At 51.8% G+C, this 20,794-nt stretch overlaps 13 protein-coding genes across 13 annotated transcripts; 9 read left to right on the top strand and 4 right to left on the bottom strand.

Moving 5' to 3' along the window:
- The first annotated feature begins 185 nt into the window (after positions 1–185).
- BKA58DRAFT_395415 (uncharacterized protein) lies at positions 186–1,267 on the top strand. The gene is made up of 4 exons (XM_046171293.1): positions 186–547; positions 602–686; positions 747–885; positions 929–1,267. The coding sequence occupies exons 1-4, from the start codon at positions 220–222 to the stop codon at positions 1,202–1,204; spliced, it is 828 nt and encodes a 275-aa protein (XP_046019825.1). The 5' UTR covers positions 186–219; the 3' UTR covers positions 1,205–1,267.
- Positions 1,268–2,721: 1,454 nt separating this feature from the next.
- BKA58DRAFT_415416 (uncharacterized protein) lies at positions 2,722–3,937 on the bottom strand (the record flags this gene model as incomplete). The annotated part of the gene is made up of 4 exons (XM_046172545.1): positions 2,722–2,835; positions 2,873–3,610; positions 3,813–3,853; positions 3,886–3,937. The coding sequence occupies 4 exons, from the start codon at positions 3,935–3,937 to the stop codon at positions 2,722–2,724; spliced, it is 945 nt and encodes a 314-aa protein (XP_046019824.1).
- BKA58DRAFT_74029 (uncharacterized protein) lies at positions 3,883–5,295 on the bottom strand. The gene is made up of 3 exons (XM_046175834.1): positions 4,832–5,295; positions 4,083–4,780; positions 3,883–4,031 (listed from the first exon to the last, which is right to left on the bottom strand). The coding sequence occupies exons 1-2, from the start codon at positions 4,927–4,929 to the stop codon at positions 4,105–4,107; spliced, it is 774 nt and encodes a 257-aa protein (XP_046019823.1). The 5' UTR covers positions 4,930–5,295; the 3' UTR covers positions 3,883–4,031; positions 4,083–4,104.
- Positions 5,296–7,500: 2,205 nt separating this feature from the next.
- Positions 7,501–7,809, top strand: BKA58DRAFT_395411 (CheY-like superfamily; the record flags this gene model as incomplete). Its single annotated transcript, XM_046171292.1, has 1 exon — positions 7,501–7,809. A coding segment is annotated over one exon (225 nt), but the record flags the coding sequence as incomplete, so codon positions are not given.
- Positions 7,810–7,873: 64 nt separating this feature from the next.
- Positions 7,874–8,976, top strand: BKA58DRAFT_371153 (uncharacterized protein; the record flags this gene model as incomplete). The annotated part of the gene is made up of 2 exons (XM_046169003.1): positions 7,874–7,903; positions 7,951–8,976. The coding sequence occupies exon 2, from the start codon at positions 7,951–7,953 to the stop codon at positions 8,974–8,976; it is 1,026 nt and encodes a 341-aa protein (XP_046019821.1). The 5' UTR covers positions 7,874–7,903.
- A 559-nt stretch (positions 8,977–9,535) lies between these two features.
- Positions 9,536–10,270, top strand: BKA58DRAFT_326856 (trafficking protein particle complex subunit 5; the record flags this gene model as incomplete). The annotated part of the gene is made up of 2 exons (XM_046168084.1): positions 9,536–9,720; positions 9,814–10,270. The coding sequence occupies 2 exons, from the start codon at positions 9,536–9,538 to the stop codon at positions 10,268–10,270; spliced, it is 642 nt and encodes a 213-aa protein (XP_046019820.1).
- A 258-nt stretch (positions 10,271–10,528) lies between these two features.
- BKA58DRAFT_395409 (thioredoxin) lies at positions 10,529–11,477 on the top strand. The gene has a single exon (XM_046171291.1). It carries the CDS (start codon positions 10,822–10,824, stop codon positions 11,293–11,295), a length of 474 nt encoding a protein of 157 aa, XP_046019819.1. The 5' UTR covers positions 10,529–10,821; the 3' UTR covers positions 11,296–11,477.
- Positions 11,478–11,504: 27 nt separating this feature from the next.
- Positions 11,505–12,932, top strand: BKA58DRAFT_473978 (thioredoxin-like protein). Its single transcript, XM_046175330.1, has 2 exons — positions 11,505–12,141; positions 12,196–12,932. The coding sequence occupies exons 1-2, from the start codon at positions 11,625–11,627 to the stop codon at positions 12,768–12,770; spliced, it is 1,092 nt and encodes a 363-aa protein (XP_046019818.1). The 5' UTR covers positions 11,505–11,624; the 3' UTR covers positions 12,771–12,932.
- On the bottom strand, positions 12,933–13,525 carry BKA58DRAFT_371142 (heat shock factor binding protein 1-domain-containing protein). Its single transcript, XM_046169002.1, has 3 exons — positions 13,340–13,525; positions 13,174–13,288; positions 12,933–13,122 (listed from the first exon to the last, which is right to left on the bottom strand). The coding sequence occupies exons 1-3, from the start codon at positions 13,385–13,387 to the stop codon at positions 13,037–13,039; spliced, it is 249 nt and encodes an 82-aa protein (XP_046019817.1). The 5' UTR covers positions 13,388–13,525; the 3' UTR covers positions 12,933–13,036.
- A 195-nt stretch (positions 13,526–13,720) lies between these two features.
- BKA58DRAFT_326853 (rRNA processing protein Ebp2) lies at positions 13,721–15,071 on the top strand (the record flags this gene model as incomplete). Its single annotated transcript, XM_046168083.1, has 2 exons — positions 13,721–14,717; positions 14,773–15,071. The coding sequence occupies 2 exons, from the start codon at positions 13,721–13,723 to the stop codon at positions 15,069–15,071; spliced, it is 1,296 nt and encodes a 431-aa protein (XP_046019816.1).
- A 279-nt stretch (positions 15,072–15,350) lies between these two features.
- Positions 15,351–16,491, top strand: BKA58DRAFT_73972 (uncharacterized protein). Its single transcript, XM_046175831.1, has one exon. The coding sequence runs from the start codon at positions 15,629–15,631 to the stop codon at positions 16,442–16,444; it is 816 nt and encodes a 271-aa protein (XP_046019815.1). The 5' UTR covers positions 15,351–15,628; the 3' UTR covers positions 16,445–16,491.
- On the bottom strand, positions 16,492–17,242 carry BKA58DRAFT_73964 (uncharacterized protein). The gene has a single exon (XM_046175829.1). The coding sequence runs from the start codon at positions 16,904–16,906 to the stop codon at positions 16,538–16,540; it is 369 nt and encodes a 122-aa protein (XP_046019814.1). The 5' UTR covers positions 16,907–17,242; the 3' UTR covers positions 16,492–16,537.
- Positions 17,243–19,048: 1,806 nt separating this feature from the next.
- On the top strand, positions 19,049–20,355 carry BKA58DRAFT_73967 (fungal cellulose binding domain-containing protein). The gene is made up of 2 exons (XM_046175830.1): positions 19,049–19,650; positions 19,702–20,355. Exons 1-2 carry the CDS (start codon positions 19,088–19,090, stop codon positions 20,069–20,071), a joined length of 933 nt encoding a protein of 310 aa, XP_046019813.1. The 5' UTR covers positions 19,049–19,087; the 3' UTR covers positions 20,072–20,355.
- The last annotated feature ends 439 nt before the right edge of the window (positions 20,356–20,794 follow it).

The following is a 20,794-nucleotide window of genomic DNA, read 5'->3' as shown; positions in this document are numbered from 1 at the left end:
GACTAGTAAACAGGCCAAAGTTGAGCATACACTAGGCATGACCTGGAGGAAGATAGGATTTGTGTTCACCGCCAGGGATACGGTCGCCCTGACGGAGCCAAGGCAGGGACGGGCCCCCACCAACTGCGCCTCCTTTGCAAGATTAAACAAGGCCACCCACAACACATATCTTCAGCCGACATCCTCCAATCTCAACATATACAACAATCAGACAACACGATGCCAATTTTTGAACCCATCAAAGATGCCATACTATATACATGGCACACCAACTCCACCCTGCGCTTCTGCTGTAAACTCGTCACTTGCCCTCTCTTTGGTCTGTGTTATTGGATCAGATACATAGGACCCATCACCTTCCATAAGTGCCCAGGGCCTCCCGCTCCGCCTAGAAGACAGCATGCCTTGGCTAACATCGAATATCGGAGACGCGTGCGTCGTTTGAAGAAAAGAAAGCGCAGTGTTTCGGTTGATAGGACCCGGGGGCTATGGAGGAAGAATGCGGAAGATCAATCGCAGAGTCCGTTCCTTGCTAAACTGCCCGCGAGTTGAGGTTGAAGATTTAGATGGTGCTCTGTGAACAGGAAGAGGTGGGGTTAAGCTATGATTGCTACAAATATTGGGACTGTTGGGATAAAGGCGGCGTCGGGTTGCAACACCAAGATGCTGAGAACTTGCAAGAAAATGTCTGTTTCCTCCTCGCTTCTTGGCAGTGTTATTGAGCAGGCGACTTACAATAGGCACAGGTACCGCGAGGCCATTCCGCTCCTCTACTCTCAGAACACGTTCAAATTCGAAGGTTACAAGGTACTGTCGATCTTTACGTCGACAATCCTTCCGCAACGCCTCGCTTCGATCCGAAATATCGTTATCGATGATACACATGTGGTCTCGGTCCGGTGATACTGGTCATTTCAGGCACTACGAGGACCTTCTTGCGTCGCTTGGGGGTATCGCAGATCTTGGAGAGGTGGTACTGAGGTACCGTCTACGCGAGAATAAATACAGACTAATTCCCCGCTTACATGAATTTGCGCTCCTTGAAAAGTGGGAGAAAGAGGAGAGGCCAAGAGGGTATGAGATGTTTTATGAGATGTTGGATGTTCACCCTGGGCCGAAGATTGATGGTATGTTGTTTGATCGGTGGGTTATTGGTGAGAGGAAGAGTATATGCAGGGTGGATTCAAATGAAGACGTCGAATAAATACTTTCGTAAGTATCAGGAAAGACGAGGAAGTAAAGACATACTGAGAATATGTAATTAGACAAGCATAACCTTCCTCTTCTGCTCAGGCTTGATGTCCAATGTGTCCAGTACATGTCCGTAAGTCTTATCGACCGTCTGCCCGATACCTATACGCTCGTAGCAGATCTCTGCAAAGCGGTGCGACTCAACAACCAGTAGGAAGTAAGTAATGGAGTGCTACTGAAGGTTGCGTGCACTCTCTGTTGTTACGATCAGAGCCATGCATTGGGTAATACAGCTTTCTGGGATGCGATCATGATAGCCTGTGCCAATGCAGATGCCACGCTCGTCGAAGATATCGATCACCATGCGAAGGTAAGGGTCGCTATAGGGCGCGCTTCCGTCTGAGCTTGAGCGGCAGACGACGTTGAGGCAATAGCCTCGAGCACCAAGACGCCATCCTCAGTATTTGCAACCGGTTACAACGGCTCGCTGGAGCTTAGGCCGGTATTGAAGCACCGTGGCTGCAAGTTGAGTGGCAACCGTCCTTGATTCGCGGCTGAAGATCATATTTATTGGGCCATCCAGAGAAGCCCATGACCAAGAAGGTTGGGCTAGAGATAGCGGCAACCCGATCGCATGAGAATGAGCGATCCGTCGGCATACCATAAGAGTCCAGCATGAACGTGTTTCCTCCATAAGCCTGGTAGACATCATCTACGCAAGGTTAAAGCGCAGTCATTCTGTTCATCCTGCAGGCCAAGCGCTGTCGGGAACATGAACTTTATTACTAACAACGCTGTGTGATTCAAGCAGGCTGTATCTCTCTTTTAGGCATTTAGCAATAACGTTAGCTGCTTTGAATACGCCAAAACTTGGCCAAGTCAAGGCCTGCGTCGCGACACGCCTCATGAGCGTGTAGGTTCCTGATATGGCTGACAATTGCAGAGGCGCAACAGCGCGAACGCATGACTTGTACACAATGACTTGGTGTTTAGCATAGAACGCCGAGAGACCCATTGTTATATATAACGCAGGTGTTTGCTAAAACGCGTAAGGTAAGAAAGACGCAACAAGATATCCTAGGGACAAGAGTTCAGAGCGCTGGTGAAGACCAGTGAGAGAAGTTAGGAGAGACTGCAACAAAAGACGCGACTGCGCTATGCGACAAGAGCGGCCTTCTATCTCTTACTTTTCTCGGGCATTGAGGCTACATAGTGTACATGCAGAAGCTGAGGTTTATTCAGTGAGACTTAGATAAGGACGACTGTAGCTGAGAGGTTTAATGAGGCGAGGCACTAGGCAGGGATCGTATGCTCCGACGCTGCTGATTGCTTCTAAAATGAAGTCTTGTAACGTTGAAATAAGTTATATATATAGAGAATGCCGATGGGTAAAGCTGGCAGATACGTCATTATTGAATTTCTATGCAGTCTCTCCTGAATCCCATTAACAACAGCCGCACTTAGCTGTGTGACAGCACTCTACAGCTTTAATATACGTTCCTTCTTTACAGTACCTAGGACATTTGCAGATTAATATGCCTTGTTCAACCTGACCCTTCTTAGTTCCCGCAACCGATTACTTTCATCATGCTTGAATACCAATTCTAAGTGATTGTGATCATTGACTCGTATCCCAACAGGCTCCTGAGTACGTTTCTATGGAGTTGATGCCAGCCGAAACATGGCGCAAATGCTCGCTGCGCTTTGACTGCATCGCAAGAACAATGATCTCAGTTGCCGAACTCCATGCCGTGGATGTGTGGCCGCTACTGAGCATGTATGTTATGTATCCGACAGCGAACATGCAGTATGCCATGACAACGGCTAGCGATAAGCGTGTAGGTGTAGACGACATCTCGTATCCGTAGCCAAGACGCGTTAAGACGATTTCGAATACCGTATACGGCTCATGCCCAGATGCGCTTTGTATTTGCTCTTTCCAAGGAATCTCGGAAAAGACGGTAGCTAACGCGGCGGCTAGTCTGGTGCTGTCACTTTGTGAACCTTTGGATAACATGGCGCCAAATGACGGGTTGCTCAAGCCAGTGATGCTGCCGAAATCAGCGGAAATCGGCCGCGTAGTTTTGGGTAAGCCATGCCCGGAGTTCGAGAGCGAGCCTGTGCGGACCACCCAAGAACCACTGTCTGCTGCCAGTTCGTGTTGAGACGGCTCCCAGAAAGCGGCTACTGTACAAGTCTTTGTAGATAAACAAGAACTGGACAACAGCACAGATTGATTGAATTTGTTGAGCAGTAAATCCGAAATCATGTATTGCTCCAGGCCAGCGCAATTGCTCTGAATGAAGGTGCCAACAACTGAAGAAGAACCAGGTTCAGGCGAAGCAACCCAGACGGGTGGTATGACGTTGACTGGTGTGTCTTGAGAGCCACCATAGTCGAGAAAATACTGAATTAGGTTCTTTAGACTAGAAACAATTGCCGATAGAAGTACCACCATCCAGAGAGTAGGGCTACTGGCATATCCACTGTAGTGTATCGTGTGTTGTATGCAGTTAAGCATGCGCTGTGACTGAAACACGTGGTAATCTGGCGGTTCTTGTGTAATAAATCCCAGAAATCCAAGTACCACCGTTTTGTGCAAGAGGGATCTGATGTAAAACCTGTGCACTGAGCTGGGTTGGGATAGTGACGTTTTGCGGAGCTAACGAGGAAATCGCCATGGCGGCTTGACACCCTCGTTCTCGGTCATGATATAGTGCAAAGCTCGTGAGGTCAATTGTACCATCGTGTCGTTTCCATTGTAATAGACTTGAGTGTTGGTGAACTCTGTCTGAACTGTTTCCTCGAATGAGTAAGTTGTGGAAAACCGATCTAAGTTGCTATACCCTGTCAACGATGGTCACAATACGTTGCCGGTTTGTTTGGCTTACAATGTCAAGTTCTGCGTCTTGTCTAGTCGAGAAGGGAACATGGTGTCTTCGTCGCTCTTGGATCGCCAATGTATAACACTTGGTCTGCTTGACATTCCTGCCCTTGGAATAATACAAAACAGCGCTCGACGGCCCAACGAGGGCTGTCAAAAGGACTAATAGAGGAACTAGACAAACGAATAGCGCTTTCCGCCGCCCGCGGAAAGACTGGGATGTCACTGCAGCCAGTAAATCGAGCGACCAGAGGTAAGATAGGTGCATCGCCTGTGTAGATACTGACAGAGCAACCTAAGGGCAGATATCCTTCCATCATCTGTGAACGAACAATGCTTAAGACGATCTCAGCAAGGGAGGCCTGCATCAGAAGCTCTTGTAATTTGGCGACAAACTGTAGCGTAGTAGAGAACGTGAAAGAAGGTCCCACGAAATGTTCACTCCAGTTGAGTATTAAAACCGCGACTGCGCTGCTTAAGGGAATCAAATGTAGTAAGGCATGACCAGTGGCTAACCAGCGACTCTGGTACATCGCAGTCTTGCGACATTCCGCGGGGAATCTCCATGACTTGATTGGGGCAAGAAATTGCAACTTCCAGTATCGGAGGAAGTGCTGACTCTTCGAAATTTGTGGTTGTTCGCTACTATCGCTTAAGACGGTTTCAACGGCGTCTTCAATCAGGTTGGTCCCTGGCGTGTGGTGTCTAAGTTTGTGAGCTCGGACGTTGACTAGTCGTGCGGATTCGCCAGCTTACCTTTGACTATGCATTAGTATTGCTAGTGGCGATGTCTTGAGGTCGATTTGGTACACAGAGAAACAATTTGCAAAACAATTTGCCACTAGCCAGAGCATACAGTATGTTCATGAAATCGTATGGGATAAAGGGGGTTAGAAGCTGAAAACTTGCGAGCTGTGTAATGCCAACTACCATGCCGCACAGGATCGGTTGCAGAACACCTTAATCTGTGATGAAACACGCTGTTCCTGAATAGGTAGGCACGTAGAGGCGAGACAACGCCGCTAAGCGGTTGATAACAAGGTCGCGAAATGCTGCAAGCGAAAGCTGAAGAACAGCGCTCCCCCTATCTATCTATTTTGACGTTGCCCAGCCTGATATCACACCACGAAGAAATGACTATTGAAGCCGCACCGCTGCTGCTAGACAGTTGCTGGCTGCTGTCATTGCGGGCGCTCTAACGGCGCCGAAACTGCATCGCCATCATCGACCCAGGCGGTGGCTGGCTGTACAAGATAATATGTCGAATTGTTGACTCAATGTCCCCCGAGTATCTTGCGAAGTAAAGGTGCTAGAGGGCGGTGGAGATAGATTGTATCGCGTATCAGGGCGTGGTGTGAAGCATCTTGACGGTAATAGTAGAACACTTAAGTTCGCCGCGGGGGGTCTATCAAGCCGCTGCCGCTTGTACAATGTTAGCGTAGCATCCCGGCCATACCGGTATCCGAGCCACCTGAACATACCCACTCCACACACGTCCTGATTTCAGCGCGTCAAAACTCTACCACTTTGAATCTGATTTAAGAAGCGATAGAAAGTATCAAATCGCGTGAACTAGGAGATGAATTCTCGTGTTGCGAAGTCGCGAAAAGATTCAACGTTGACCCAACAACGCTGTTGTGGGGGCATCAACGGAAGCAAGCCACAAATGCAGCCCCTGGAGAAGCGCAGCGCCATATCAACCTATAACAAGAGCAGGAACTCGTACAATACATAGAATGATGCACAAGGCGCGGCTTGCCGCCTACACGGCAGATGCTGCATGATTTCGCCAGCGCGGTTGCGAAGTGGGAGATTTCCCACAGCTGGGTTACACACTTTTTGCAGCGTCATTCTAGTGAACTTACTACCAAATAGAGCGCTGGGATCGGCGTTGACACCGCGGGCGTCGGATTTAGCCGGCTGAGAATTCCAAACAGATAGACAGTTTCGCATATATATAGAACATCACATTAGCAGCCCCGCGGTAATCGCTTTGTACGTGGCTGTTCATCTTCATCTTTCTGGAGTCTGCATATTATTGGAGTGGCTCACATGCCGAACTGACTCGGACGGCAGCTAGTGATCGAATTTACGATTCTCGTGGCCAGCAAGCCAATTCAGTACAAGCAGGCAAATTTTATCACATTGCGAACCTGTTCCGAACAAGATCTTTCAAGTTCACACGGATAGTGAGCTTTCTACAATATTGCAGGATTGGCAGCTTATCGGCGGGTTCTATGATGTACGTCGCCCGAGATGTGCTGGAAATCTCGTCGTGAGCATTCTTTGGACAAATTTCGCAGTGCTTGCGAGATTGCCTTGGATTTCGATACGCTGTGGCCCTCAGTCTTGAAAGGCATATCCAATGGAGACGTAGACTTATCGTTCGCCGCGTCATACCGCGCAGACACGAATGAAGAATATGGAAAAGAGACTGGTTCTTCTGAGGAGCAGGCTAGTTCACCGACCTTCGTTCTCTCTGGTACTGTTGGTTCCTTCCCGACTGCGCGTCCTTCAAATCTCGAGCCAAGCATGGATCAGGAATGGGTTGAAGCCTTCTACAAGAGTGTCAATACTCGTACACCGGTGCTTCTTCAGGCTGAGGACGGTACACCCCCCCCCCCCCCCCCCCCCCCCCCCCCCCCCCCCCCAGGAAATGTGTGAGGCATCCACGAGCCGGTGCTATGGCGATGTCTGCCACCAGGCTGTCCTGCTACCAAGTGTTTCGAACCGGACTGCCAATGTTCATGCTGCCTTAATCGTCGGTCTGGCACCTCTTACGGCTTAAGATCGCCCCTATCAAGCATGGATCAAGACGCTCCATCGTGACTTCTCCCACGAAATGATGTCCAACATGGTCGCCAACGCGATCAAATTCGCCAAAGATAGATCCGACGAAAGAGCTGTCACCGTTCGTATTGGAGTAGCATAATGGCCACCTACTGCCATCTTTGACAGTCTCATCAAAGCAGTGCAAAAGACTAGATCAGTGGACCAATCAGAGCTGGAGGAAGGGTCCATCTTTTTGTGGTTCAAGGTCGAAGATACAGGGTGCGGAATGGATAAATCGACCAAAGCGCGCGTCTTCAGCCAGTTCACTCAGAATAGACCAAAGATATGTAGTAAATACGGTGGTTCTGGGCTGGGGTTATCCATCAGCAAGAAACTGGTGGCCTTAATGGGTGGCGAGATTGGCTTCCAGTCCCAGCAACATATCAGGTCTACATTCGCTTTCTATACCAAAGCATCCAGGACAACATGGTGAATCAACGGGTGCTCAAGAAACAGCTACAACTTCAGGGGTATATCGTTTACACAGCCGACAACGGACAAGAAACTTTTGACTCCATCAAAACTACGGAGCACTGGAAAGGTTCGACCTCATCGCAGCCACGTATTGACGAGCCACGCATCGACGTCATACTAATGGATATCGAGATGCCCATGGTCAATGGGCTTGAGTGCGCGGCTATGATTCGCGCCGTGCAGGAAGACGGGTCAATCGATAAGCACTTGCACATCATTGCTGTTACCGCAAATGCAAGACCTGAGCAACTGAAGCGCGCGCGAGAGACAGGAATGGACGACGCGGTTCCGAAGCCGTTTCGGGTGAGAGACCTCGCAGCTGTTATAGAGCAATCAAGACTTGAGTGATCGGATGCCAGAGGATGCCTCACGGTGAAGCGGTGATCAGCGCGCCTTCCCGTTTCGTCTCGTTTGGCTCTCACTTCACCAGGGTCTAGATGCTTGACTTGGCGACTACGTTGCAACTTCGCACCATCGCTTTATTCCTGTCAAGATAACGTAGCCACCTCGGTACGATTCAAGGTATGTCGAAGAACTGCTGAACATGCGTTTATACTGATCATTTGCAGATGAGCTTCAATCTTGACGCACTCTTCCACGACTCTGACGACTTGCGTCCCAAGACTTTGACGCTTAGTCTGTCGGTACCCAAAGCGTCTATTGTAGAGTCCGCAGGAGGCCTCTGGCAGGAGAATGCAGTCGATGAGGAGCAAGAAGCGAAACATGGAGAAGAAGCCCGTCTGAGAGCCATGGTCGCCTCCCTGAGCCAAGAGAGCGACTACTGGAAAGCGCAAGCTGAGGAGCGAGGCAAGACCATCGAAGATCTGGACCGAAAGACTGCCAAGATCGCCACCGGACTTGATCTTCCGACCGACACCGTACGCCGTGTCAACCGCCTCGAAATCGAGGTCACGCGTCTGCGATCCGAGAACACGCAGCTGAAAGACACGCTCAGAACTATCGAATACGAAAATGTCAACCTGGGCAATCAGAATGATGGCAAGACGCGAAAACTGAAGGGTGCCAACAAGAAAGTCAAGAATGCTAAGGAAGTGGCGGGAAAGGAGGAAGAGAAAGCCAAAGATGCTCAGGGTGACAAGCAGCGCCACCTCGTCTCTGAACGCAGGATGAAGAAAGAACGCGGTGATGCTTTGGCTGCACTACAGCAACAGAGAAAGCTCAACGGCGACCTGCGCGCGGAGCTTGAGGTCGAGCAGTCTGGTGCGCCTCACATGCGCGATGCGGCTGCGGACCCGAACAACACCACTGCGGTCATTCCCATCCAATTCCATATCCGCCACACCGATGTACAACCTACGATGAGAGTTCTTCAGTGGCACCAAACGCACCTGACGGAGAGGTTCGAAGAATGGTACAAGGACTGGAAGAAGGCATCTACGGGTGAGGTACGCAAAGTAGTCGGCTCGGAAGGTGTGGATGACGAGAAGAAGAAACTTGAGAAGCTCTACGGAGACATGATTGAGATGCCTGATGGTTACATGGAAACTGCTGCTGAGCACGATGGTCGGCGTTCCAAGCGCGCTGTTCAGGCGGTTTGTCGTCATGCTGAAGCGAGACACAACGGAGAGATGTAGGTGTCGGAGATAGTGGCTTCTTCCGGGTTCCTGGGTCTGGTCTCCTACCTGATACGTAGTATTGAACAACACGCTATCAAAGAATCTGCCGTAAGGTCCACGGCCTCGCACACAGCTCGCTTTCCCAACTCGTGATCTATGATTGACTTCACTCCTCCTTTTCGTCTGCAGGCGCTGAGCTTCCCAGTCCGGTGAAGCAAACAGAATGCACTACTAAGTTTGTTGAGTAAAAGTGGTTGAGAGTCCTGAGAATTGTTGTAGTGCGAAAGTCGTGCGTTAGCTAAGCACCAGAGATGATCCCTAGCATACTCGACTCGCGGCAAGTCTGACGCACGACGCACGACCCTCCGACCCACATCACTCCGCCAAACAACACCGCCAGGGTTCGATAGCGACCATGTCCAACATCCTGCCCCTACACCATTCGTACTACCCCTCGCGCCAGTCGTCCCTCTCCCGATCCGTAGATACCGCGCAAAAGCCATCGACATCCTCCTCTGCAGCCACGATCCGTCCGCAATCCGTCACACAATCGCAACCACAAGGGCAGCACATCGCAATGAGCGGGACCCCAAGTCAAGGGCCTGGGCTGCGGTACCCGTCGAATAAAAAGAGCATATATGACAGGAACCTGAATCGGAGCAAGAATGCGGAGCTTAGCAGGGCGGCGTTTGCGTACCTCTTCATTGAGATGATTGCGTATGCGCAGAAGGGCGCGAAGGATGTGGGGGACTTGGAGCAGAGGTATGTTGGATACATGCAGTTGCGGAACTCCGCATATGCACTGCGAAATATTGCAATCGACTTGCTGCCGAGCGTGTCCTGACATTCCTCTAGGCTGAATACACAAGGCTACCCAATTGGCCTCCGCCTACTCGACCTGCTCCTCTCCCGCACCGCGAACCCCCTCGCGAGCATCCGACCTACGCGTATCCTGCCTCTCCTCCAATTCATTGCACAACAACTATACCGCTACCTATTCGGTCGACCTGCCGATGCATTAGAAAAGTCTGGCACCGACCCAGGACAGTACATGCTCTTTGACAACGACCCCATGGTCAACCAATATATAAGTCTGCCCAAAGAACTATCGAGTCTGAACTGTGCGGCTTTTGTAGCGGGTATAATTGAGGGTGTTTGCGACGGTGCGGGGTTTCCGACCGAGGGCGTGACAGCGCATAGTGTGGGCGATGAGGAAGGCAAGGGCCTCTGGCCGGGAAAGACTGTCTTTCTGATCAAGTTCAAGCCTGAGGTATTGGAGAGGGAGGAGATACTGGGCAGGGGTGGGGGTTGAGCTTTTGAACGGTTGTTCAATTTTTGAAGAGCAGCTGGGTTTCACTGCTCATGATGGCATAGCGAGGCGTTGTGGACTTTCTGGAATTCAAGGTTACTACCAGTCAGCATGTATATCATTGCACAGCCGTATCAATCTCCATGAGACCATCCATCAGTCTAGAACAGACCTCCCAACTCGTATGACTGGTGAACCTGGTGGGGAAGGCACATCTGTACACTGCGCCACGATGTGAAGCCTCTCCCTCGTAGAAATGCTATCACCGACTACCAGATGCAGCAAGTGCACCGACACGTGATCATGAAACTGATGACAAATGCTGATTGGCCAGACCATTCGTAGTATGGCGCATCCACGGATCGATTGGAAAGAACATTCCACAAGGTCGCGCCATCGCAATCGAGAGAATACAAAAGTGTAGCCTGAGTCTAACGACAGCTTCAGTACACTACAGCCGTCTTCAGACAACCCACTCAGCAAAACACGACACGCAAACCAGCTCTACACACAGCCTTGGCAAGCTGCCTGGACCAGCAATACAACCCTCAACCATGCCAACAGAAATATCAGCGCCGTTGCACTTCCGCACCCTTCTCAATGGCCACACCTATCTCATCGCCGACTTCTACGCAACATGGTGCCCACCCTGCAAGCAAATTGCGCCCATCTACAACCAGCTTTCCACAGCCCATTCCTCACCGGGGAAATTCGCATTCGTAAAAGTCAATGTGGATGAGCAGAGAGAGATTGCGGGACAATATGGTGTCACTGCTATGCCTACGTTCATGGTCTTCAAGGACGGGAAGAAAATCGAGGAGATCAGGGGCGCGGATGTGAGGGCGCTGAAGGCCGCCGTGGAGAAGGTCGCTGGGGAGGTGCGAAAAGTTAAGGAGGAGAAGGTGGAGGCGAAGAAGCCTGAGGTCAAGCCAGAGGTCAAGGAAGAAAAGGAGGTTGGGGAGGAGAAGACTGTTAGTGGGAGTTATGGGATGACTGGGGGCAACAATTGGAAGATGTCGTTGCATTAGATATGAGGGCTGTAGTAGATCATCATCACATGCAGAGGAGGACGATGGATTTGTGATACCCAGGAATTATAGCAAATATTTTGATCTCAATCATTACCTATGAGATTTACAGCGTGATCAGTATGCATAAATAATCAAGTGTACGTCATCCGTCGGGTTGATATTGGATTTGTAACGTTCAGACGCGTAAGGACACCTTTCAGACTAGCGATCGCCACCGCGGGACCCTGATAGCCGCTGTGCTGCTCTAGCTCCCCACCAGATTTCCCACCGCTCTTCAACACACATTTGGAGCCTCAATCTATCCTTGGGCTTCACACATATTCAAGATGCTTTTCCGCAATTTAATACCCGCGGCCATTGCGCTGCTCCCCGCAATTGCCTCTGCATCCGCCGTCATCGACCTCACACCCTCCAACTTCGACGATGTCGTTCTTAAGTCCGGCAAGCCCGCCCTCGTAGAGTTCTTCGCTCCCTGGTGCGGCCACTGCAAGAACCTCGCCCCCGTTTACGATGAGCTCGCTGGCGTCTTCCAGCACGCTGGAGACAAGGTCAGCGTCGCAAAGGTCGATGCTGATGCCCACAAGGCGCTGGGCAAGCGTTTCGGTGTCTCAGGCTTCCCTACCCTCAAGTGGTTCGACGGAAAGAGTGACAAGCCTACGGATTACAGCGGCGGACGTGACCTCGAGAGCTTGAGCAAGTTCATCACAGAGAAGAGCTCGGTCAAGCCTAAGGTCAAGGGCAAGCTGCCTAGCCAGGTTGTCTATTTGGACGACAAGACCTTCAAGGAGAAGGTTGGAAAGGATCAGGATGTGCTTGTTGCCTTCACTGCGCCATGGTGCGGACGTATGTCTTCCTAGCGTCCCCTCTATCGACTGATCATAGCTAATATCTGGGCAGACTGCAAGACTCTCGCCCCCGTCTGGGAGACCCTCGCCAACGACTTCGTTACCGAGCCCGGTGTCTTGATCGCCAAGGTCGACGCTGAAGCTGAGAACTCCAAGGCCCTCGCACAGGAGCAAGGTGTGTCATCCTACCCGACCATCAAATACTTCCCCAAGGGCTCCACCGAGCCCCTCCCCTACAACGGCGCCCGCGCCGAGAAGGACTTCATCGACTTCATCAACGCAAACGCCGGTACCCACCGTGCTGTAGGTGGTGGTCTCGACGCCACTGGTGGCACCATTGAGGCCTTTAACACCCTCATTGAGAAGTTCCAGGGCTCATGGACTGGTGGTGCTGAGGAGGCCAAGACCCTTGCCGGTACTCTGCAGGACAAGTACGCGGAATACTACGTCAAGGTCTTCAACAAGATCGGTGCCAACCAGGAGTACGCTGCGAAGGAGCTCAAGCGTCTGCAGGGACTTATTGCCAAGGGCAACCTGGCACCCGAGAAGATGGATGACTTGATGAGCAGGAGCAACATTCTGAGGAAGTTCATGGGTGATGCTGAGGAGGAGAAGTCTGAGTTGTAGACGACTCGCACGTGAAATGAGATTCCAGGATATGGATATTCATACCAACACTCTTGAGATGATACGACAAGCTGGGGGGCGCAAAGAGGCCTGACGCAGGAGCGACAGGCATACGTGACCATGACAATGAGAAAGCAGAACAAGTAGTAGAAACCAAAAGTCAATACCCAGATTGCATATGATCTATGTAATTTAACACCAAACGCCAATGACTGAGATATGCGTGATGTACACCGCCTGCTTTTGACCATGCCTTCCGCGTAACTCTACTTGCCAGACCCTGAGCCCTTGGTACCATCTCCGGCCTGGATCGTTGCTTCGAGGTTATCAAGTCGCCGTGACATGTCATCCACTACGCATTATGAGCATTCGATGTACCTGCTATAGACAGGCTCCTACTTACTTTTGGCAAGCAGCTCGCTGCTGACTGTTGTGAACTTGGTGTTGAGTTGGTTTAGAAGGTCGTCGACAACTGCTGTGAGCTCTCCAGAGCTCTCAGCATCTTTTGAGACAGCAGACTATGCGCGTGTTAGGTAGGGCGGGGCATCGTGAGTGTAACAAGCACGTACCGCAGTGTCGCTTTGCGCGCGGTCTGCTAGTGGCTGCGGTGTGGCCATGTTCGAATGTGTTTGTGAGGAAAGCAAAGAACAAGACGAAGAGTTTGCAGATTCAAGACGATTGAAGCAGCCCACCAGACGCCTGTCAACTTTTGTACTATAGTATGACAGGAGAGATGCGCATGTACGGTGGATATGTAAAGTCGCGGAGCACGTGGTCTTCGCCGCGGCTTCCTGCCCGTTTGGTAGGCGGTCAAGCTAGCGTGCGCGCTAAAATGTTTCTGCGCCCAGACTTCGAAGTTCACGAATTATTTTCTGAGAAGCTTTGACGTCTTGTCTTTTGCGACGTCCGATACTCCACACCCTTCAGAACCCCCTCAAACCTCAGACGACATGGCGAAGAAAGGTGTGCTCAAGTCAGCGCTCGACAACTACCAGGGCCGCGACATCAAGCGCGAGAAGCAGAAGAAGTACGTCAAGCAGGCGCTGAAGCGCAAGGAAAAGCGCGAAGCCACGAAGGCCGCGGAGGAGGGCGAGGAGGATACTGAGGAAGGCGGCGTGCCTGTGCCGTTGGACGAGGTAGAGGTCAAGGTCAATGGCAAGACAAAGAAGTCGAAGAAGGACAAGAAGGCCGACGCAAAACCTGCAAAGGCCGCACCAGCAGTCAAGGAGCCTGAATGGGAGACCGAGGGCGAAGATGACGACGACGACGCAAGCGACGACGAAGATGAGCCTAATGGACTTCAGGTAGACCTTGACCACCTCAACGACACCGACAGCGACATCAGCTCGGACGAGGAGGAAATACAGGCTGAAGAGGCCGCAGAGGAAGATGAGGACGCGGAAGATGACGAGGACGAGGACGAGGATGAGGATGACATTGCGCTATCTGATCTGGATTCCATCGCGTCAGAAGACAAGGGTGATATTATTCCCCACCAGCGCCTTACCATCAACAACACCGCCGCCCTCACCGCCGCCCTGAACCGCATCCAACTCCCTTACTCGAAACTCGCTTTCTCGGAATACCAGTCCGTCACCACCGACGAACCTGTCGAGATCGCCGACGTCGAGGACGACCTCAACCGTGAGCTCGCCTTTTACAAGCAATGCCTATCCTCGGTCAAGGATGCGCGGAAGAAGCTGAAGAAGGAGGGTGTGTCATTCTCCCGACCAGCCGACTACTTCGCGGAGATGGTCAAGAGCGATGAGCACATGGGCAAGATCAAGCAGAAGCTGATTGATGCCGCGGCAGGCAAGAAGGCCGCTGCTGAGGCACGCAAACAGAGAGACTTGAAGAAGTTCGGAAAGCAGGTTCAGGTCGCGAAGCTGCAGGAGCGTGCCAAGGAGAAGAAGGACACCATTGAGAAGATCCAGACTCTCAAGAGGAGTACGTATCACCTGTATCTGAGGACTTGACTAGCAGTATACTGACAAACATGCAGAGCGACAAGGAGCCGACATCACAGCTACCCACGAGGAAGACCTCTTCGACGTCGCCGCCACCGCTGATGACGACAAGTCCGATCGCCGCGGTCGTGGTGGTGCTGGCGGCAAGGATTTCAACAAGCGCCAGAAGAAGGATTCAAAGTACGGTTTCGGTGGCAAGAAGCGTCATGCGAAGAGTAACACCGCCGAATCCAGCGCAGACGGACGCGATTTCTCGGCTCGCAGGATGAAGGGCAAGCCCAGTGGCGGTGGGAGCAAACGGCCTGGCAAGGACAAGAGGGCGAAGAGACACTAGGTGGTGTAGTCATATGGAAGGCTGAGTGACAATCATATGTCACGTTCTGCATGCGTATGGCGCTCTGGCGTTCAGGGACTGAGTCTAAAAGCACACTTTGTATTCTAAGAGTCGGAATGTCTTACTTTGCTAGGAGATACCAATGCACAATCGTACGAACGTCTGAAGTCACTCCGAACTGCCGCTGTGACATCGTTCTGCAACTTCGGATGAGCGAGCTGGCGGCTACATACCGCCTTGTCTGGGCGATATCGCACGCCATCGACCACCGTGGCGGTATACAGGTCTTTTGGTAACGGTCTGTCGGCGCCCCATACTGTAGCCTGACTGATCTCGGCGCCAGTCCCACCTTCACCGCGATACCGCAAACCACAAGCGACTACGTCATCTAACAAACGCTCGCAGGCTACAACGCCCGTGCTTGCTCTTCCCGCATACATTGCCCATCCCCTTCACCTTCATAAACTTCTCAAGTACCGTCCTCGACGACATCAATTCAGCACCGACGTTACGATACCCGACCACATCACAAGTCCTCGAGTACTCCACATCTCACCATGTCAAAGGATATCTACTTCGAAGGCGACGCAGAAACCCTCCCCTTCAGCACCACCACCCCGATCCCGACTCCCAAAGTCCAAAAGCCTGTTGACGAGCTCGACTTCATCGACGTAAAACCCAACACAATCTGGTATCTCAGCATCATCCGACCACACATCGATTCCCACGAAATCATCGGCCCCGCCAAAGCATTCCGCCACCTCCTCCCCCAAATCGAAGACGTCGTCAGCAACTCACCCAACGCAATTGACAAGCTTGCCCTCATAAAAGAGAAGCCAAATAACAATTTCCTGTTTGCGGAAGACGACGAAGATGAAGAGAGGGAGGTTGATGAAGAATTCTTGGAAATGGGCTTCTGCACATTCATTGTGGAAGGTCAACGCGGCTCCTACACTATCCTGAAGATACATCGCGAAATCAACAAAGACGTCTTCGATATCCTGCCCGCGCCCGTCTACACCATCATCTCCGTTGGCCCCCTCGCCCATGCCGAACGCCCATCCACTACCTCCTTATCCTCAAAATTCACCGCTTCCAAGCCAAAAGGATATGCAGCCACAACCAAGCTTCACGCTTCCTACGTCGACCGCGCTGCCGCGAAGGAAGACGCACAACATATCTTCACCGTCTTACTCCTCGATACGGAGAACGTGAAGCAGACTAAGAGATGGGAGAGGGGGAGTAAAGGAGGAGGCATCTTGATCGGTATGAATGCGAGTAGTATGTGGGAAGTCAAAGTTGTTTATGTCGACGATCCAATTGGCAGGGCGCAGGAAGACGCTGACAGGGAGCATGACGGGTTTGTTTTGTGAGGGTATGAGGAGGCGGGGAGGTATTCGGTGGGTTGGCGGTGGTCATACGGTAGGGTGATGAGGTTGTGAAGTCCTCCCGGGTACATGATGAAGTCAAAGGCGGGAAGGTTTTGGTGTTTTGGAGGGAGTCGGGAGTACCCATGGCATCCAGGTTTTTGGCTTCCCATCGAGACTTCCTACGGACTTTTCTGTCGTCTCTTGGATTGTGAGACTTTCTATTGCTTTGGTGATGACGCGTTCGCGGGGGAGGAAGCGGCCGTCTGGCCCTCGTGGGTAGCGTAGGCATACATAGATATTGGGAGGCGCTTGTGAAAAGTCGTGTGTTTGCCTGTTCTTCCGTACAAGAGCGAAGTGCGTGGCGAGTTGCTGGCGAGCTAGTCGTCTTTTCTGGATGCGGTTCTGCTGCTTTGCGTTGAGTTTGTTGACTGGTGTTTCGACTGGTTGCTCGTTGGTTGCCGACATGATGGCTAGCTGACTACCGATGCTACCGGTGCAAAAGGAAGGAGGGAATTGAATAATGAACTGACAAGACGATTCTTTCACACTTTTTTACACGCATCAAGTTTGCAAAACGCGTTTGTTGTGCATTGCGGATCAAAGACATGCAGGGAAACAATGCCACATGATTTGCTAGTGATGACGTAGGACAGGTCAGGCGATGCGGGGATATCTTGCGAGGTCGTGAACACACGACCACTACCACAACACCATCTCGTCGCAACGCGTCGATTGCTGAACAACAAAGAGACGCTCACAGCAATGGTTCCAGCACGAGGAATTCACTGTCGAATTAGGCTCACACGCTAGCGCCAACGGTGTCGGTAGAAAATCGGGTTGACTCAACGGCTGACCCAAGACCTCGCGCCACGAGTCGAGAACTTTCTGACTTTCCTTCAGAACTCCCGAACCGTGGAGCCAGAATAGGGACCGATGCCAAGAATACTAAAATATTATCACGCCGCACCGCTACTGCACTTCAGTGGATCTCCCTCGTCTTCGGCTTAGTCGCGGAAGCATGCCTCTGCTGCATCGGATCGTGGAGCGAAATCCCATCGGACCTAATCCAGTATACTATGCAGAGCCCAACGCTCTCGGTAGTTCGAGCCGCCGACCGACGACGAGACATTTCAAGTTATGCGCCAATACAAGCCTATGCGGGTTGCTTCTTGCCAACCTTTTGAGGCGCCTTCCTTCGTCGTTTGCAGGCTTCCCCACCATGACATCGAGGAAACAACAGGATTGCATGCGGTCATACTCGGTACCATTCCGCAACAACATCAATGTTTGAAACAAGCCATAGGCGGAAACAGAAACACGCTACAGCTTGTCTCTCCACCAGAGATTGTAGTGTGGATACATCGGAAAAGGGCTCTTCGTGATAGGCTTCCGGCTAAAGTGCAGGTTGAAGTGAACGACCACTGACTCAGGAGTGCTCCATCTCGCGAGCCCACCAACCTGGATGCACGCCTTCATCGTGTAAATTGAGTCTTAACAGCTCAAATAAGCGCAACAACAGGCTCAATTGACTGCGACCGTTATATATAATGGTGTAGACCGGCGCTACTCGTGGGTTTCCATCGAGCCTCCCCTCGACAATCACCCAGACATCGGCAGCCGCTTAACCTCCGAGATCCGTATGCGTTCTCTATCTTTGGCACAGTGGATACGAGCATAGCGAGCGCTAGATGGTAGGTAGCAGCTCACCCGAACTCATACGATACGTGGGTGGGATTGTAGTCTGGATGCCCGATCATCACTTCCTTCAGCATGTGCAATCCGCCGTGCCCCCTTTCCGTCATTGCTCGTTTCATGTTGAAGAGGCGGAGAAATAGGTCAGCTGCAATTTTCATGCGCTGAGATACGACTACTCCACACCGAGATTGGAAGTCGGCAGAGACACCACAACCCTGATGGCAGCAGCGTTTTGCAAATTTCCTGCACAGGAAGACCTTTCAGGAGTGTCATTGTAGCACTAACTGTATATCGGAGTCTACCCACAGGTTTCCGTGTATTAGTGTATACTGTCTGCACCGGCAGCGAAGTTCCGTCGAGTATGGTACCTGCACCTCCCCGACCGCCAAGTTTCCGACCGCCAAGATCATGGGTTGAAACTTGTCTTGGTCACAGGCCCACCACCGCGGTTCCCAGGATCGAGAAAGCGGGCGCTACGGACTAAACACTATAGTGACAGCTCCCATTCCTTCGTATGGTCATCTCGCTTCGCCACAGCTGGGCGGCACAGCGGAAATGGCACCACAGCCAAGAGATCTCGGCCTCATGCGTCGATGACAGGAAACACTGAGGCGTTGTTTCACGGTGCAAACCAACATCGGTGATGAGGGGGTGGTAAGGGATAGGTGGGGAGACAGATTCTGAGCACTAGAAGCGGTTAGTCGGGGCGCTCAGATTGGGATGTATGCTCAGATACATAAGAAGCAAAACACCACGGCAATGGAGAGCTCATCAGCACACTTCTGCACACTGTCTTTCGCTTCTCTTCAGTCTTTCGCTTCTCTTCAGTCTTTCGCTTCTCTTCAGTCTTTCGCTACTACATTCGTTTCTACAGGCTAGTCCTACTATACAATCGTTTCTTCATCTTCCAACCCACTACCAAACACCAAACCAACACCACCCACCTCAAACATGAAGCTTTCCATCATCGCCGCAGCTGCCATTGCGCAGATCGCCTCTGCCCACTACACCTTCGATGTCTTGGTCACCGACGGCCAGGAGTCCAAGGGCTACGAGTTCATCCGTGAGAACACTCGTGCCCAGAAGTTCAACCCCACCAAGTGGAAGAACCCCCTCGACAACATGACCCCCGACATGGACGACTTCCGCTGCAACAAGGGCTCTTTCGCTAGCGCTGGCAAGACCGGCGTCAAGGAGGTCGCAGCCGGCACCAAGATGGCCATGAAGCTTGCCTACGGCGCTACCATGAAGCACCCCGGTCCCGCTTTCGTCTACATGTCCAAGGCTCCCAGCTCCGTCAAGGAGTACGAGGGTGACGGCGAGTGGTTCAAGATCTTCGAGTCTGGCCTCTGCGACAAGAACAAGGATATCCTGGGTACTGCTTGGTGCACTTGGGATAACGACAGGATTGAGTTCACTGTCCCCGCTGAGGTGCCAGAGGGCGAGTACTTGATCCGCTCTGAGCACGTTGGTCTTCACGGTGCACACGATGGCCAGGCTGAGTTCTACTACGCGTAAGTTTTCTCTTCACTACTGCTACGACGACATTAGCTAACACTTGATAGCTGCGCTCAAGTCAAGGTCACCGGCGGCGGCAGCGGTACCCCCGGCCCCACCGTCAAGTTCCCCGGCGCGTACAAGAAGACCGACCCCGAGTTCAACTTCAGCATCTGGGGTGGATACAAGGACTACACCTTCCCCGCCCCCGCTGTCTGGGATGCCAGCACCAGCGGCGGTGCTCAGTCTCCTGCTCAGACCCCCACTGAGGAGCCCACCACCGAGGAGTCTCCCGCACCCTCTGCTTCCCCCGTACCTTCCTCCGAGGAGCCTGCTGCTAGCAGCGAGGCTGTTGCACACAACTCTGAGAACTGCAAGGGTGGCAAGGCTAAGCGTGGTCGCCGTGCTTTCCGCGAGGCTCTTCTCCGAAAGGAGTAAGATGCATATGTTTTGCATGATCTGGAGGATTGAAACGATGAAAGGCTTGACTTTACGGTCTGGTCGACTTTCTGTATATATATACTTTTTCGATAGGCGCAGCCGTGCTGCGCTTTTTTGTAGATGTTGCTGGATGAGGAATACAATCAGTATTCCTGAACACAGTTTTCGAAGCTTCATCGCAGTGCTCCATGATCGTGAGACAGTTACTGCATACAACACCCAAAACACGTTTGTACACTAGATTGATACAGAATCGGATTACCGATGGTACATACGGCATCTTTTTCTGGGCAATTCTATCTGGGAACTACAATGCCTGCCAAACCCCTGCAAGCCGTGTGGACATAGCAGCCAAAAGCTGCAAGATCAGGCCAGAAACTGCAGACTAAATAAGGTATATCTTTTGCGGGTTCCTCATCTTGTCGCGAAGAGCCTTCAAGATGAGCTGTTGTTGTAAGCACCCACGTAGACGTGCCACCATCTCCATGGTCAAGACAAGAATCCAGAGTATGTTGAAGTTCTGCTCGAGCGTGAATCTGGAGTCAATCTTGAGGCCCTGCAAAAGTGCCCACGCAGTGTACAGGATGTTGCTCATGGTCAATGGAACCATCGGCAAACATACTGTCTTTTCCTCATCGATTCTTATTCGATCAGGCATCAGGAAATTCCATAGATCAAATCGAAAAGGGAAGGAGTGTTGAATCAGATCAAACCCGCACG

This window comes from Alternaria rosae, assembly GCF_020736505.1.
Source record: "Alternaria rosae strain MPI-PUGE-AT-0040 chromosome Unknown BKA58scaffold_17, whole genome shotgun sequence".
Classification (NCBI taxonomy): domain Eukaryota; kingdom Fungi; phylum Ascomycota; class Dothideomycetes; order Pleosporales; family Pleosporaceae; genus Alternaria; species Alternaria rosae.
Note: the sequence above shows the minus strand (reverse complement) of the source record. Positions and strands in the feature narration are given on the sequence as shown.

Excerpts from the sequence above, each read along its gene's own strand:
- BKA58DRAFT_395415 (XM_046171293.1), top strand. The coding sequence starts at position 220 with ATGCCAATTTTTGAACCCATCAAAGATGCCATACTATATACATGGCAC. Across the intron at positions 548-601 it reads CCTTGCTAAACTGCCCGCGA|CTATGATTGCTACAAATATT; the intron begins GTTGAGGTTGAA and ends GGTGGGGTTAAG. Across the intron at positions 687-746 it reads CTGAGAACTTGCAAGAAAAT|GTACCGCGAGGCCATTCCGC; the intron begins GTCTGTTTCCTC and ends CAATAGGCACAG.
- BKA58DRAFT_74029 (XM_046175834.1), bottom strand. The coding sequence starts at position 4,929 with ATGCTCTGGCTAGTGGCAAATTGTTTTGCAAATTGTTTCTCTGTGTAC. Across the intron at positions 4,781-4,831 it reads ATACTAATGCATAGTCAAAG|ACACCACACGCCAGGGACCA; the intron begins GTAAGCTGGCGA and ends TCACAAACTTAG.
- BKA58DRAFT_395409 (XM_046171291.1), top strand. The coding sequence starts at position 10,822 with ATGCCAACAGAAATATCAGCGCCGTTGCACTTCCGCACCCTTCTCAAT.
- BKA58DRAFT_473978 (XM_046175330.1), top strand. The coding sequence starts at position 11,625 with ATGCTTTTCCGCAATTTAATACCCGCGGCCATTGCGCTGCTCCCCGCA. Across the intron at positions 12,142-12,195 it reads CACTGCGCCATGGTGCGGAC|ACTGCAAGACTCTCGCCCCC; the intron begins GTATGTCTTCCT and ends ATATCTGGGCAG.
- BKA58DRAFT_371142 (XM_046169002.1), bottom strand. The coding sequence starts at position 13,387 with ATGGCCACACCGCAGCCACTAGCAGACCGCGCGCAAAGCGACACTGCG. Across the intron at positions 13,289-13,339 it reads GCGCGCAAAGCGACACTGCG|TCTGCTGTCTCAAAAGATGC; the intron begins GTACGTGCTTGT and ends ACACGCGCATAG. Across the intron at positions 13,123-13,173 it reads CAGCGAGCTGCTTGCCAAAA|TGGATGACATGTCACGGCGA; the intron begins GTAAGTAGGAGC and ends CATAATGCGTAG.
- BKA58DRAFT_73972 (XM_046175831.1), top strand. The coding sequence starts at position 15,629 with ATGTCAAAGGATATCTACTTCGAAGGCGACGCAGAAACCCTCCCCTTC.
- BKA58DRAFT_73964 (XM_046175829.1), bottom strand. The coding sequence starts at position 16,906 with ATGTCGGCAACCAACGAGCAACCAGTCGAAACACCAGTCAACAAACTC.
- BKA58DRAFT_73967 (XM_046175830.1), top strand. The coding sequence starts at position 19,088 with ATGAAGCTTTCCATCATCGCCGCAGCTGCCATTGCGCAGATCGCCTCT. Across the intron at positions 19,651-19,701 it reads CAGGCTGAGTTCTACTACGC|CTGCGCTCAAGTCAAGGTCA; the intron begins GTAAGTTTTCTC and ends AACACTTGATAG.